This window comes from Heteronotia binoei, chromosome 9 (assembly GCF_032191835.1).
Source record: "Heteronotia binoei isolate CCM8104 ecotype False Entrance Well chromosome 9, APGP_CSIRO_Hbin_v1, whole genome shotgun sequence".
Lineage (NCBI taxonomy): Eukaryota > Metazoa > Chordata > Lepidosauria > Squamata > Gekkonidae > Heteronotia > Heteronotia binoei.
In genome coordinates, this window is record NC_083231.1 from 29,199,979 (window position 1) to 29,216,082 (window position 16,104).

General features: G+C 42.8%; 1 protein-coding gene across 7 annotated transcripts in view; it reads left to right on the plus strand.

The window, feature by feature from the left end:
- The window catches only part of EXOC1 (exocyst complex component 1), a 28,182-nt gene extending 23,285 nt beyond the window's left edge, over positions 1-4,897 (plus strand). For all 7 annotated transcript variants that reach the window (XM_060246381.1, XM_060246386.1, XM_060246388.1 and 4 more), the window contains 4 exons: positions 1,381-1,564; positions 2,164-2,363; positions 3,197-3,391; positions 4,330-4,897. In XM_060246381.1, the coding sequence (XP_060102364.1) occupies positions 1,381-1,564; positions 2,164-2,363; positions 3,197-3,391; positions 4,330-4,482 (732 nt within the window). In that variant the 3' untranslated portion in view covers positions 4,483-4,897. The remainder of the gene's footprint in view (positions 1-1,380; positions 1,565-2,163; positions 2,364-3,196; positions 3,392-4,329) is intronic.
- Positions 4,898-16,104: the final 11,207 nt, after the last annotated feature.

A 16,104-nucleotide genomic window follows, 5' to 3' on the forward strand; every position in this document is an offset into this window, starting at 1 on the left:
GTAAGTTTTTCTAATAGTCTGAGTAAGTTGTTTTGGTCTAAGTATCCATCTGGCAAGTTAGATAAGATTTAATGAAGCAGCACAACTGCGCCACCATCCATTTGGTTTTCCAAATATGACTGCAACTTCTACACCATAATCTACACTCAGCTCCACCTATCTCACAGGGTGCCTGTTGGTGGTGGGGCGGGGGGGAAGGTAAAGGAGATTGTGACCACTCTGAGACTGAGATTCAGAGTATAGGGCGGGATATAAATCCTATAAAGTCAATAAATTGGAATCCTTCGTCCTTGAAAATCCAGACTATACATACTGAGCGAATGCACAGATAGGTATTTCCACATATAAGGCATTTAGACATTACAGCAAATGCATGGAGAGCCCTGGGCTAGATGGGCCCAGTTGTCTGATTCTGCCTGACATTGTAACTGCATTGTACATTGGCCTTCTCTGTATCTTAAATTTAATATCCATCTTAAAATTAAGAGAACTTTAATTGGGGGGATACTATAGTCCTTAACTGCCCCCCCTGGCTTTTTTTAGGTTAACAATGGGAGATCAACTCCTTGCCACTACATTCCTCTGAAGACCAAAGCCATTGTTACTGATGTTTCTTGTCTGAGACTGTAGGAAGTGCAAATACAAGTATTTCTCCATTGAAAGGTGGCCAAAGAGTAGTTAGGCATATTAAAATGTGGATTCAAAAAGCTGTCCACTTTATAGGATTCAGAGGAGCTGGGGATGCAGAAGTTCAGGGGAATGAAATTGAGGTATAATTAGACACACCTGGATTCCATAATTTTCTGTCAGGCATCTGAGGTGTTATAGAGTGCATCAAATGCAAAGATTCTGCTCAAGCAGCTTCAAAAGACTAGACTAATTAGCGCCTTTAAAACCCTTGGCTTGTCCTAGGGATGTTTTCCACTTTCCCTCTGCTGCCTCATTACTGGGCAGGGGACTAGGCGTTACTGGGATCAGGACCTCCATGGACAAAAAGTCAGGAGAGTAGCAGGGGGCGGTCAAGGAGGAGAAGCTAGCAAGATCACCCCTCCTCCTTGATCCATCGGTGGGTCAAACCAGAACCAATTGCTTCTGGAAATTCAGCTTCTCATCTTTCCCCCCAACATCTCGATCATGCCAAAGCATCTCTACTGTGCTCACCACCACCTTGTTTTATTGTTTAAAAATGCTGCATATCCCTTTCTAACCCAGATTAAACAGCTGTGCATTCATGCTGCCATATGGTTGGCTTCAGATTGGAACTGTCTGGTCTTTTTCTCTTTTCCCCATGCAGCTACTTCAGGGTAGATCATTTCCATCCCACTGCAAATAATGAGGCTAAACACAGCAGACTTGACTATCTTTACCTTTTCATTTCAGAGTAATCAAATAAAACAGATGGAAGATGTAAAGATATCAAAGAAGAGTAAAGTTGGAATTCTTCCCTTTGTGGCTGAATTTGAAGAATTTGCAGCACTTGCTGAATCTATTTTCAAAAATGCAGAGCGTCGAGGAGATCTAGATAAAGCCTACTTAAAACTCATTACAGGCGTTTTCACTAATGGTAGAGTCTCTTTTATAACTAGAAATGCAGGGTTTTTCTGCGCAGCAAAGCCAGCTTTTCATTCTGGTGAAGAAATGGGCTAAATCAGTCAATAATAAAATAAGTTTAACTTTTAACCTGTTGATTGTGTATTTAAATTGTGGCATTATTACTACAGCATGGTGACTGTACAATCATTTATCAGCTCTCTGGGTGCTAATTCAGGATTTTGTCTTGCCACTCTACTAATAAAAACATTCACAAACATTTCCCAGTTGAGGGATGGAGTTTTATAAAGGATTATGGCAGGTTATTGAACAGAAACCTTGTTTAACTTGTATTGTAGCCTGTATACAGCTTAAAAATGCTTAATTTTAGCAGAATTGTTGCCTTTATTTTTATGTGCTTGTACAACTATGGTACTTCTCCATTAGAAACTAAGGATTTCTGAGGTGATTCTGTTGTATCTGCCTCAGAAATTCTTAGTTTCTAATTTTAGAATCATATAGACAATCTGTGTTAAGCAGTGCATGCAAAGTATATTTAGTTTATGTGATCAGAGGTATGGTTATATATTTTCTGGCAGTTGTGTAAGTCGGCTATTTTAACTGTCTGTCTAGTGGAAAAAGTAGCGAATGAAAGCCAGAAGACACCTCGGGATGTGGTCATGATGGAGAATTTCCATCATATTTTTGCAACACTATCTCGGTTGAAAATCTCATGTCTGGAGACTGAGAAAAAGGACGCAAAACAGAAGTACACCGATCACCTGCAGTCTTACGTCATCTATTCTTTGGGACAGCCACTGGAGAAATTAAATGTAAACCACCCCTCCCCCCCCCCTTTTTATAGCTTCGTTTTGGGAGTTCAGTCAAATTGGGAAAATGCTCACAAAACACATTATGGTAGATAAGCCAATCTTTGCTATATACAAACATACCAAATGGAATCCGGTGAGATTGTCTCTCCTCCTTCAGCAGAATAGGGATAAGCTACACCCCACTGAATACTGCCTAGCATTTCCAGTTTGGGTTACCCAATTCTTTGGCTCAATAATGAAGATGGATTGGTATAGCTAAAAATGATATCCATCTAAAAGTGCTTGTTACTGCCGTGCACTAGCAGAAACAACTTCCAGTGTTGTTTCTGCTAGTATTTGAAAGATTATCTCCTTCCATATATTCCTATGCACTAGCTGTGGTTACCAGGCAGCCACCTGCTCACTATCCTACCATTTAGGGTAGCCTATCTGGCGTCTACCAGAGCCTAGGCCTTTTCCATCATGGCTCTGGCTCTCTGGAATGGGCTCTGAGCTGCTGCCAGGACATTTTAGAGGTTTTGAACAGCAGCCATCTTTTAAAGGGGAGAGGGATTTGGAGCTTGTTATTTTATCTTTGGTTTTAGCTGGGGATGTTTTGTTTATTATTGTAACCTGCCTTGAACCAAGAGGAAAGGTGGGATATAAATGCTTTGCTGGACCATGGACAAGCGATTTGAGGCTTGCGGGTGATGCAGGACCTAGCTGTAATTTAGATGGTTCGTGGTTTCTGCTAGCAGATGGGAAAGAGTATTTTCTATCTGAATAGTCAAATAATTTTGAAAACCTTTGGAAACAAGGCTTGCTTACTACATGCTTAATGCGTTTCATTTCAGCATTTCTTTGAGGGCGTTGAAGCTCGTGTAGCACAAGGTGTGAGAGAGGAAGAAGTGAGCTACCAATTGGCCTTCAATAAGCAAGAGCTGAGAAAAGTTATAAGAGAGTATCCTGGCAAGGAGGTGAAAAAGGGATTGGACAATCTCTATAAGAAGGTGGACAAACATCTGTGTGAAGAGGAGAACCTACTTCAGGTAGATGTAAAGAATGGCAGAACATGATGGAGGGAACAGCTCTTGTAATCACTTTACTTTGCTCATATTTTCCTTATGTGCAAGTATTTTTTATTAATATTTCATTCCAGTCAGATCAAAAACATCACATGAATGAGGCAAGAGAATGCTTGGCCCTGGATCAGTAGGAATAGTTATGTGAATTACGGATTAGTGTCCAGATTGTTCAGGCACTTGAGGGTATATATCTTGGGGGAAATGGCAAGAGGAATGGCCCCTTATTGGGTCACTCCACATCACACACCTTTACAGTTAATCTGTTAGGCCTTGCTCAAGCAGTAAACCAATATCTATTCTATAGTACTTCGTACTCACATGCTTGAATTCTTCTCCAGTTAAAGGGTTTCCTATGAATAGAAAACTATTAGATGGTGGAGAAAGAGTCCATGATGGACTCTTTGTGGAATGAATTTCTTGAATGGAGGAACACTCAGTCATCTGAGCCGCCCACCTATGGTGCAGACCTTACACATTTGACCAGACAAGTGAGGAGTAGCCTTCTGTGATATGAAACCGAGATTTATGCTTTGGTAAATTAGAGTCATTGAGCCTTTTATTTTGGCCCACATACTGCTTCCGTGTCCTTAGATACCACTCTGTGTTCTTCCTTCCAAGGCAGGTTTGGAGCTGCTGCCCCCAATATTGAAGACAGGGGTTGCTTTGTAGAAAAATAGGTGGTGGAGCTCATCCAAGGATTGTTATGCAGCTGCACCTACTTTTCAGTGGACAAGGTGGGGAGGAGGAGAGGGAACCCTCAAAAAGTTTCAGGAGCTGTGCTCCTGTGAGCTCCTGCTGAATCCGAGGCTTGATTGAAGACAACGTGAAGGGACCTGTGGAGGTTTGAACTGGAAATCTGGATAGCTTTATTGAATTTTTCTTTTTCTTTCTCTTTTTGGTAGGTGGTGTGGCATTCAATGCAAGATGAGTTCATACGTCAGTACAAGCACTTTGAAGGCTTAATTGCGCGTTGCTATCCTGGATCTGGAATTACTATGGAATTCACTATCCAGGACATTCTGGACTACTTTTCTAGTATTGCACAGTCTCATTGAGATCTGCAGAGGGGAAAGCAAGATAAGCTACCAAATGTGTAGGAGAGGGTTTTCTTGATTAACCTGATGCCTATTGATAGGTTGCCTCAACAGACGTGTTGATGGCTTACAGGACAAAAAGGCAGTTAAACAGACATTTTCTCATGCAATTTTAATTCATGCATAAGATTAATTTTGCATTTTGACCATTCTGTATATTTCTTCAACATTAGACAACAAACTCACCTGCTTTCTCCTACATGGTGTAGCTCCAACGGATTATATACATTTTGAAGTTATTGTAAAGGGCTGGGTAATTTTTTCCCCCCATGTTTCAAAGTTTAATATATGGTTCCATGGGACATCCATGTTACATCTTTAAGAACTATTGTTCATGTAAGTCTTTCTGATCTTAAATAAAGTGTACACAAAGGAATCACTTTATTTCTTGAGGAAATATATGTAGTTATAATTGGGCATTGCACAAGGAGAAAATTGTCAGCCGTTTCTCTAAATGAAACATCCAGAGAGTGTGAGAAACTAATTTGAGTACGTTCCCCAACACACTCTCTCACACACACACACGAACACGCACACATTTTCCCTCCCCAATGGGAACCCAAAATGGCTTTCAACATCAAACCCCCTGCTCCCCAATTTTATCCTTAGAAAAACTCAGTGAAGGTGGGTTAGGCCCAGATCACCCAGCGAGCTTCCGTGGGAGAGTGTAGGATCCAAACTCGGGTCTCCCAGATCCTAGTCCAGCACTTAAGCCACTATGTCACATTGGCTCAGTGAAGAAACCTACAGCTGATATTTCCCATGACAATGCTAACATCCCAAAATTAACGACCACAACTTTCAATGCATATCACTGACTTCCCTCGTGGAGAAAATGGCAAGGCTCAGGAAGAGCTGCTACTCCCAGTAGGATTGTCTGCATTCCAGAGCAAAGGAACTGTTAAGGGAGAGTGTGTGTGGACTGTGGATTCTTGGAGAAGAGGGTGGAGGAGCCTCTTCTGTTGCAGAGAGGTGCCACTTGGCTGAGCAAAGTGGGCAGGATACAAGCCACTAACGGTGCTTCTTGTCAAATACAATATCAGGACAGGCTCAGATTGCTCTACCTGTAATTTGGGAAAAAGGCAGCAATATAAGTGTAGCCTTTCCTGCACATGACTATATTAGTTAATCGACAGGAAGAATTTTCAACAGCTAAATACAAGTTTTGTTTTTAAAAAGACAAGGTGACAGAAATTCTAGTCGTTTTGTTACTGTCCCTTTCTGGGCAACTTGTAAAGCAGATCAATGCTGCTTGGATTTCAATGCAAATCTCTCTATATAATTAGAACTCAACAGAGATTTGTCCTTAAGGGCTTGGCTACTGTAAGAAATCCAAGTTAGCCATCCGGTCTTCGCTAATTTCACCTGAAGAGAGGGAGAGTGAATAGTTTTCTTTGTGTGTAAGGGGGGGATGCTAATACAGCTGGAACTACTACATAATAGCTATGAATTTTTAATGGTTGATACTAACATTCCTGTAGACATACAAAGGCACTTTATATAGAGCAACTGTGGTTTTATTAAATGCGCACACAGCATCAGTTGCAAACGTGCATTCTCAAAGGGCAGCACTGATTCTAGAGGAGGTTGCTTTGTTAGTCTGTTGCAGCCAAGAAAACCCAGTAACCTTGTGACATCTTAAAAGCCTAGCAGAATCTAATTCCAGAATAACTTTTTATGCAGTAGAGCCTGGGGCCCACATCTTGTCAAGGTTGTAAACGCCCCCCTCTAATTTTTGTCAGATTTAGATTGCTGAAGAGTTCTAGAAAGCTTGCAACACGGATTTGTATTTCAGTTGGTCCAAACAAAAAGGTATTGTGTGCACTGTTTGCTTACTCCATTTATATCCCCTTCTCTTCTCCGTGGGAACATTTTATCCTCAGAACAAACCTGTGCGGCAGGATAAGTACTGTGTGTGACTGGCCCAAAGTCACCCAGCAAACCTCTATGGTAGGGTCAGGGTGGGGATTCAAACCCAGGGCTCCTAGATCCTTGTCCAGCAGTCTAAGCAGTGGCCCAATCTAGCTTTGGATTTTGCTTTTGGACCAACACAGCTGTAAATGTGGTTGCCAGTCTCCAGGGAGTACAACTGTTCTCCTGGAAACAGATCTTCTGGGAATACAACTGCTCTCCTGGAAACATCAGTTTCTCTGGAGAAAACAACTGCTTTGGAAGGTGGACTCTATGGCATTATAGCTTGCTGAAGCCCCTCCGCCCTGCAAACCCTGCCCTCCCCAGACTCCATCCCCCAAACTTCCAGGAATATCTCAAACTGGAGCTGGCAATCCTAGCTCTAAGCAACCTTCTCCACTGGCTGTCAGCCAAAGCTGGGTTTCAGAATGCGGGCTGCCTGACCCTTTACTTGGCGGAAAACCCTCAGTGGGTTGGCATGATGAAGTACAGAGGTGGCAGTGCCTGGTCTGGCTGCTTGGAGACAGGAGAGCTCTGTTTGTTCACCTGCCTCGTCGCCAGGTGGAATTAAATGCTATGAAGTGGTTTGGACAATGGGTAGAGGACAGTGGAGAATTTGAGGGAATCCAACGGAACACAAGTAAAAGCCTATTTGTAAGGCCTGCTGTAGGAGCCTCATGGCGCAGAGTGGTAAACTGCAGTCCAAGCTCTGCTCATGACTTGAGTTCAATCCCAGCAGAAGCTGGGTTTGGGTAGCCGGCTCATGGTTGTCTTGGCCTTCCATCCTTCCGAGGTCGCTAAAATAAGTACTCAGCTTGCTGGGGGGAAAGTATAAAAGACTGGGGAAGGCAATGGCAAACCATCCACTAAAAAGTCTGTCATGAAAACACTGTGAAAGCAACGTCACCCCAGAGCAGGAAACCACTGATGCTTGCACAGGGGACTACCTTTACCTTTTAAAGGTCTGTTATGGTGATGACACAGTGAACCTGTAGCAATTTCTGTTCAGTAATCAGATACTATAAGCAGAAACGTTGCTGTGGATTTGAGTGCTGTTACACCATAAAACAAACCTCAAACCTGGATACTATAATTCTTATTAAATTTAAAACTAAGAAGTTAGAAGCAACTGACTCTTTTATTTCTTTTTAATCTTACATGTTCAAGCTGTTAATTTTTACAATGCTTTTAAATTAAACACTCTAAAAAAACTTATTTACTAGTCAAGTCAAGTTAGCCTTTATTGGCATAAAATATATAGATATATATATCAGAACAAATTGGTTAAAAAAAGATAAAATGGAACGATAGCATACATATACATCAGGAAAAGCATAAACAAACTACTACTATGAGATCCTCTGGCGTGCCTTTAAAACAGAATAAAGAAACTTAGCCATTTTCTCAGTGACACTAGATGAAGTATCGTTCAAAAGACTATAGACCTTAAGTGCATCAGAACAATCAACCATGCTAACTAAAAGAGGATGTAAATACTTGTGATGAAGATCTGTATACAAATTACAATAAAGAAGAATATGAGTAACTGACTCCACACATTTTTGCTTACAGAGACAGTAGCTGACTGAGTAGGCTGTCTTGTTAAATCTGCCATAAGAATGGCAGAGGGCATGGCTTTGCATCTGGCAAGGAAAAAAGCTCTACGCTGCTGTGGCACCTGCAAGACGGATAGATATGAGGCCATTTTCCCAGTACTAAGATCTCTATTTCCCATGTTCTAGGGCTAGCCCCTGTTGTTTTTGATGATAGGTTTCACTTTCACTTCAGTTAAGCCTAGTACATTGCATCATTTCACCTGTTAATAGGGCTTTTTGGGGGGAGGGACACGGCAGATTGGAGTTCACACAAACCTCTTTGTGGAATAATTTTTTTTTTTAAGTTTATGAGTGGCGCCCATATGTTTCTCCTTCATTTCCCTCTGGAGAGTTCCAGCACCCCTTTTTCTAGAAAAAAAGCCCTGTCTGTTACAGTAAACAAAGTTTCAGGCTACATGATGTAGTGTCAGTTTGCACAATAGGTTCTTTCCTTTTGAGACATTTAACCAGAAATGATGGCATATTTTCAAGGGAAAGTAAACTTGAAATTGAAGAACGATTTGTCATTTTCTGAGGCCTAGAGCAGTCTAGAGGGCAGGGAGAAGCCTGCCTAGTAGTAGATATAAGGGCCTACATAGGGTTGCCAAGTTCAATTCAAGAAATATTTGGGGACTTTGGGGGTGGAGCCAGGTTGTGACAAGCATAATTGAACTCTGAAGGGAATTCTGGCAATCACATTTAAAGGGACTGCACATCTTTTAAATGCCTTCCCTCCAGCAGAGATGTAGGATAGGGGCACCTTCTTTTGGGGCTCATAGAATTGGACTCCCTGGTCCAATCTTTTTGAAACCTGAGGGATGTTTTGAGGAGAGGAACATGATGCTATGCTGAAAGCAGCCCCTCCAGGGCCCCAGATACTCATGGCTCAATTCTCCATTATTCCCTATGGGAATCAGTTTCCAAAGGGAAGAATGGAGCGCCCAGCAGGTGTTTCCCTCCCGCCCCCCGCTTTCTGATGACCCTGAATTAATTAAAATCTACAGTGTCAGATAATTGATTAATAGTACCAATAGATGGTGATCTGTAGCAGAAATGACAAGTCCCAGTCCTGTCTATGTGTGCCATAGATGGAGTAACACATGCAAGGAAGTAGGCCACAGTAGATAGAACAGGGCAGGGGAGGCCAGTGCAGATGGTTTACTGCTGCCTCAGCCATAGGCCTGGTGGAACATCTCCATTTTACAGGCCCTGGAAAATTGTGTTAAGTTCCATGGGGCCTGGATCTCACTGGATCTCATTAAAAAAATGTAGGGAATTGCTTCTATAGAGGACAATCTAGCCAACAAGGTAGGTACACACAATATCAAATTATTAAAGCAATCTGTTACAGCTCTACCCTTAGCCCATACTGTGAATCATTGTGTAAAATGTTCATTCTCCCCCTGAGGCGGAGGCCATCTTGTGGGTGATTCCCATCCTTCTTGTAGGGAGGCAGGAACTAGAAAAGTCTTAACTTCCTGTTCCTGCTGGGAGTCACCCTCAAGCCAATTCTTTTCCTGCCTCAGAAGAGAGAACAGTGAGTTTAGGCTTTGCCTGGCACTTTTTCTTTAAACTGTTTCCAGCTTCTCTATTTTTTCTGCTGCTTACCTTAAAAAATAATAATAATAATTTTTTTCTTCTGACTGCCTGTCTCTACTTTTCCTTCATTTTCTATGCCTCTCCTTCTCGTTGGGTGCGGGCCCCTGGGTCACCCAATTGCCATTTTGGATGTCCCGTGGTTCTTACTACAAGGGACTGAAGTCTTTTCCCCAGGACTCAGCCATCCATGAACAACTGTGTGGAGGACGGTTTTCTTTCAGAGGGAGAGTACAAGCCTCTCGCCGCAGAAGATGTAAGTGGAGCTGGCAAGACCCAGGAAAGGCTTGCTTTGGTCTTCCAGTCCCCACCACTGCTGTTTTTTTGTGGCCCTGCTAAAAAGCATGCCAAAACCAGCCGCTTCGTTTCTCAAGCAGACTCACCTGGCTTCTGTTTTGCTTGATTGCTCCTTCAGTGGTGAGATGTATGCTTCTGGAAACATCGCAGGGGCTATTAGCTGTGGTGCTGGTGCAGCTCTGCCCCAGGCTCAAAGGTCCGAGTCCCTTACACACAACTCTCGAGTAGACCCATTGGAGGCTTCTCAAGGAACAGCTTCAGTGTGCATGTTTCAGATGGTTCTCCTCAGAGATTCCCTGTTTTTCAAGAGATGAGGGAAGAAATGTGTGAGTTGTGTAAAAAATGTGGAAAGAGGCATAGATCCCCCTCCTCCTTCTCTCCCTCTCTTTCCACCCTCTGAAATGGGACGCAGACATGCTTGGCCCACCAAGGCTGCCCAAAAATGAATTGTCACACAACAGTTAGACAGAGATGTCTCCCCACAAAGAGGGACTGAGCAACACGCAATACAGACTCTCTTTTCATAAATTTGTCTCCGCTTCACATGGCCAAAAAGATGTCCAAAGTCTCCATTAGCAGAATGCTTTGAAACACTGCAAAAAAATAATAATAAAAAGCTGTTCCAGAAAGAGACCCGTCATGGCTATCACACTGCACCTGCAATGGGCACGGGTCATGCATGTGCTTAGGAAGCATCAACCATTTCTTGAACCCTGTCAGTGCCCTTCTCCCAAGATTTAAATAACCAGGAAGAGCAAGGCTCACACAAGCAGGTGGCAGGCCTCAAATTTTCAAGAATCAAGCTGAATAACTGAAATATATCTCATAAGTTTGGACAAGTTGGCACCTTAGCACCATCCAGCCTTGTCACTGATGATGTAGAGTCCAAGTTGGAATGGGTATGATAGATTTTATCTGCAAAGTGCAGAGCAAAACAGTCAAGATGGGCCACCAAGCAGTCCACATCTCTTCCTGCAGGCCAGATCCCACCAAGCCTCCGACTACCTGGAAGAGCTCCACTGGCCAACACGTGCAGATGCAATGGAGGCAGAAAAGTGTTGTTTCTTTGCCACCATCAAGGCCACAGAGTATGCTTTAAAATGAGCTTTTGCCCATGTCCTATTGGATGCAGCCTGAGTCTGTAAGCCTCAGTCAGCACTCTGGACAGCTCCATATGTACGTGTGGGTGGTTTGGTGGGTAGACATGTTCAATATTGTCAGTGCTGGACTACTTCAACATAAAATGTCAGGTTAGCCAAGCATATAGCATAACTAAGACAATATAATCAATGAGTGTAGCAGATAAACCATGATAGCATACTATTTGTCTGAGAATATGCATAGGTAAGGAAACACTTTACAAAAGCTATAGCATGCTTTCAAATGCAAATATATGACTAAACAAAAAATTCATTTCATTATGTTTTCAAATTGAATTAAATTTACTACATTCTGCCAGAATTGAAGACTACATGGTATTTTTAAACAAATTATTCTCTTATGCTTCCACTTAGTTGAGAACAGCCCACAATGCCTGTGATGTCATCACATAATTTAATGAGGAAAAAGGAAGAGGGTGGGTAATGAGCAAATTTATTCTCAGTGTTCATTATAGGATCCCAACTAACTTTGATTCCACAGCACGTCTTCTGCAGTCAGTTCTCCCCCCATTTCAAAAGGAAATCCCTTCGACTGCTTAATAAATTGTTCCTGATTGTTGTAGGGGCTGTTCCAAGGAGCTGCAAAAGTGGCCAGGGAATTCCAGGATGCACAGAGACACACTAGAAATGTGCAGGGAAAGCTTTTTTAGAACAGTACACTTTTTTCTATACAGTTGCACCAAAAACTTTGACGCTTTACCAGTCCACACGTACTACTCAAGAGATTGAACAGCAAATTAGCATACAAGTATACAATACAATAAATGTTTTAACAGATACAAACAGAAATAACAAGCTAAGTTTATAAGATCACCATTGTTTAGATTCAATTCCAGGGGAAAACAGTGAGCCAAATAAATATGTCAGAATTGGCAATAGATGTGCAAGTATCCCACTTGCTGAATAGGGTGGGGTATACATTGAAAAATTAAATTATATCCTTAATGGTGGAGTGTTAAGAGTAATCCTCTGACCTTGCTGTCACACTCCATCCATCTCCTCTCAAATGCTGAGGTAACTGATGGTATCTTTTCCTTTGAGGTGGGTCACTATAAATTGTTCACGAAGGAATTACTTTATTTCCTGAGTAAATGTGTTTAGCTATAACTGGGCATTGCACAAGGGAAAAATTGTCAGGCATTTCTTTAAATGAAGCATCTAGAGAGAATGAAAAACTAACTTCAATATGTGTGCTCACACTGACAGGCACACACACACACATTTTCTTCTCCCCAATGGGAACCCAAAGTGGCTTTCAATATCATCCCCCCCTAAAATTTATCCTTACAAAAGCCCAGTGAGGTGGGTTGGGCCCAAAATCACCCAGCAAGCTTCCATGGCAGAATGTGGAATCCGAACTTAGGTCTCCCAGATCCTCCTAGTCCAACATTCTAACTCCTCTACCACATTGGCCCAGAGAACAAACATACAAGTTGGCATTTCCCATGACAATGCTGCTAATTCAGAATTAATGACCCCAACTTTCAATGTATATCACTGACTTCCCTTGTGGAGAAAATGGCAAGGCTCAGGAAGAGCTGCTACTCCCAGTGTGAATTGTGGATGATTGGGGAAGATGGTAGAAGAGCCTCTTCTGTTGCAGAAAGGTGCCAAACTTGGCTGAGCAGTGGGCAGTAACAGTGGTCCCCGTCAAATACAGTATTATCAGGCCAGGCACAGATTGCTCTACCTGGAATTTGGAAAAAGGGCAGCAATATAAGTGTAGCATTTCCTGCAGTAGTTAATTGACAAGAAGAATTTTCAATGGCAGAATATGAATTTGTTTTGTTTTTTGAAAGACAAGGTGACTGAAATTCTAGTCATTTTGTTACTGTCCCTTTCTGAGCAAATTGTAAAGCAAATCTGTACTGCTAGGATTTCAATGTGGAAAAGATGTAGTTAAAATCAAAAGGATTTTGATTTGCAGATCTCTCTATATCAGTGTTTCCCATTTGAAGGGTCGTGACCTGGTACCAGGCCACAGAAGCCTCACTACCGGGTCACAAGAAAAGCCAAAGCTAGCCCCGCCCCCAGCAAAGCATGACCTCTTCTCTGCTTCCTTCCTTCTGTCTCTCTGTTGTGCAGAGAAAAGCTAGCCTTAAAGACTGACACAGGCTGCAAAGCCTGAGCTCTGTTTGGCTTCCTTTCTTCCCGTGTCTCTGTGTTGTGCAGAGAGGAGCTGAGCTGCCTCTCCTTCTTTCTCCCCCACCCCACAATGTTTGAGAGAAAAGCTAGCATCCACTGGCACTTTAGACCCATGAAGTGTTCTTCAGGGTATGAGCTTCCATGTGCCTTGCAGTATGTACTTTTGAGATTTCCTCGGAAGGCCTGGGCAGCAAAGGGGGGGGGGGGTTCAGTCAGGAGGGGCAGGGAGTGGGGATTCCAGTAGCTTTTTTTTTTTACCAAATGACCCCTGGGCAGAATTGTTGCTGGTTGGAGTCATCTGATGGTGAGTAAGGCTTTTTCCCTCCTTTGTCCCCCCTTCTTTCTTTCTTTCCCTGCAGGTGATGCTCTGTCTGGGGGGGAGCAACAGTGGGAGGGCTTCTAGTGCCCTGGCCCCACTGGTGGACATTCTGGTGCATTTTGGGCATTGTATGAGAGAATTTTGGACTGGATGGTCCACTGGCCTGATCCAACATGGCTTCTCTTATGTTCTTTCTTTCCATGTCTTTCTTTTTTTTTCTTTTCCTTTCATTCTTTCCTTTTCTCTTTCTTTCTTTCCTTCCATTTTTACTGGATGAAACTTTTCTGTTCATCATACTGTTGTTGCAGACATAGGAGCTCTGCCAATTAAAAGTTGCCCCCCCCCCCCCCAGTTGTAGCCAGCTGGCCTTTCTATGAGATTTCTGTGTGAGAGTGAGAGGTGTGGGGCAGAAGGAGATTATTGGAGATTACTGCTGTATATCTCAACAGCACTGGAAGTGATGGTACTATGAATTTGGCACCGTTTTACTGATCTTGCTTTTAACAGCTGTCTGACACCAAAATTAAACTCCTCCTGTAGATATTAAAAAAGATTAAAGAAGTTCACTGGCTAAATATCTGCACAACAGGTTGCTTTTAAAGGCATGAGAAACACAGCCAGTAAAAGCTGCAGGCCCATCATAAATATCCTTTTTGGGATAACTGCAGAAAAGCTTGTATGCACTTCATATAACTTGAAATTAATTCATTAATTGCAGTACAATTCTCTGCTACCTTTCACAGCAATTGCCCAGTGTTTCAGTCAAGGAAAAGTATGAAAAATAGCTGTCAAAAGATTTTCTTGAAACCAAGCAAGCTTGGTTGTAGCTTGAGACAGGGTTCCAGTAGTAGCAGCTGAAGGAAGGGTCTACTAAATGTGTCAGCATATTTTGAGGTACAGCAGCTGCCAGGGCCTAGTGTGGATGGTACACAGTGCTGGCATTCCTGATGGCAATGGTAACAGCACTCCTAACTGCATACACTGGCCAGTGCTGTTAAGGGGTTTGTAGGTAGTGCAGGCAATTGAACATGGGCATTAGGAGTGCTTGCAAGCTGGAGAAGAACACACAAACAGATAGGTGCATGCAGGTGTGGGGGTAGAAAGAGAGGATCCTGGGAATGTATGAAAAAGTTGCAGACCGCCCACTTTCCACCCCCATTTTAGCTCAGCATGAGTTTCAGAGAGATTTTTCTGAAAATGAAGTTGCTTCAGAAGAAGAGGCAGATTTGGGGGAGTGCCCTGGAAGTGACATTGCAGGAAAAGGTGGAGTTTTGGTTCAGTGTGCCCCGGAAGTGATATCAATTGGCACTTGACCTGGATGTGACACCACAGTTAAATGACATAACTCCTGTATCCCGGCTCCACCCCCCAAAGTCTCCTGGCTCCACCCCCGAATTTTAGTGGGCCACAAAGGAGAAGTGTAAAAATAATTGGGCCACGGGATAGAAAAGTTTGGGAAACCCTGATATATATAATTAGAACTCAGTAGTGATTTGTCCTTAATACCTTGGTTACTGTGAGAAGTCCAAGTAAGAAATCCAGTCTTCACTAATTTGACTTGAAGTGAAGGACAGTGAATAGTTTTCTTGGGGAAGGGGGTGGCTAATACACCTGAAACTAATACATAATAGCTAAGAATTTTTAATAATAGTTGATACTAACATTCCTGCACACATGTAAACATACTTTGTATAGTGCAACAGTGGTTTATGAAATGCATACACAGCATCAGTTTTTCTCAAAGGGCAGTACTGATTCTAGAGGTTGCTTTGTTAGTCTGTTGCTACAAAATAAACAGTAACTCTGTGGCACCTTAAAAGACTAACACAATCTAATTCCATTGTAACAGTTTATGCAGTAGAGCCTGGGGCCCACATCTTGTCAAAACTGTAAACCCTCCCCCTTTAATTTTTGTCAGATTTAGACTGCTGAAGAGTTCTAGAAAACCTGCACTGCGTTTTGTGTCATTTTGGTTGGTCTTAATAAAAAGGTATTGTGGGGACTGTGTTTATTTGTATCCCATTTATATCCCAGTCTATTCCCCGTGGGGACATTTTATCCTCAGAACAAACAAAGGAAGGATAAGCACTGTGTGTGACTGGCCCAAGGTTATCCAGCAAACCTCTATGGTAGGGTCAGGGTGGAGGTTCCAACCCAGGCCTCCTAAATCCTAGTCCAGCAGTCTAGCCACTCTAGGTTTGGATTTTGCTTCTGGACCAACAACTGCAAATGAGGTTGCCAATCTCCAGGGGGTGACTGGAGATATCCTGGGAGTACAAGTGATCTGTCAGGAACAAAGATCAGTTCATCAGGAGAAAACTTCTGCTTTGGAGGGTGGACTCTATGGCATTTTAGCCTGCTGAAGACTTTCCCCTCTGCAAACCCTGCCCTCCCCCAGACTCCACCCCCAAATCTCCAGGAATGTTATGTCCCAAACTGGGGCTGGCAACCCTAGCTATTTACCTTCTTCACTGCAGAGCTGTGAGCCAAAGCTGTGTTTCAGAATAGGGGCCGACCCCGCCCAGGTCTGCAGTGCAACCCTTGACTTAGCCCTACACCT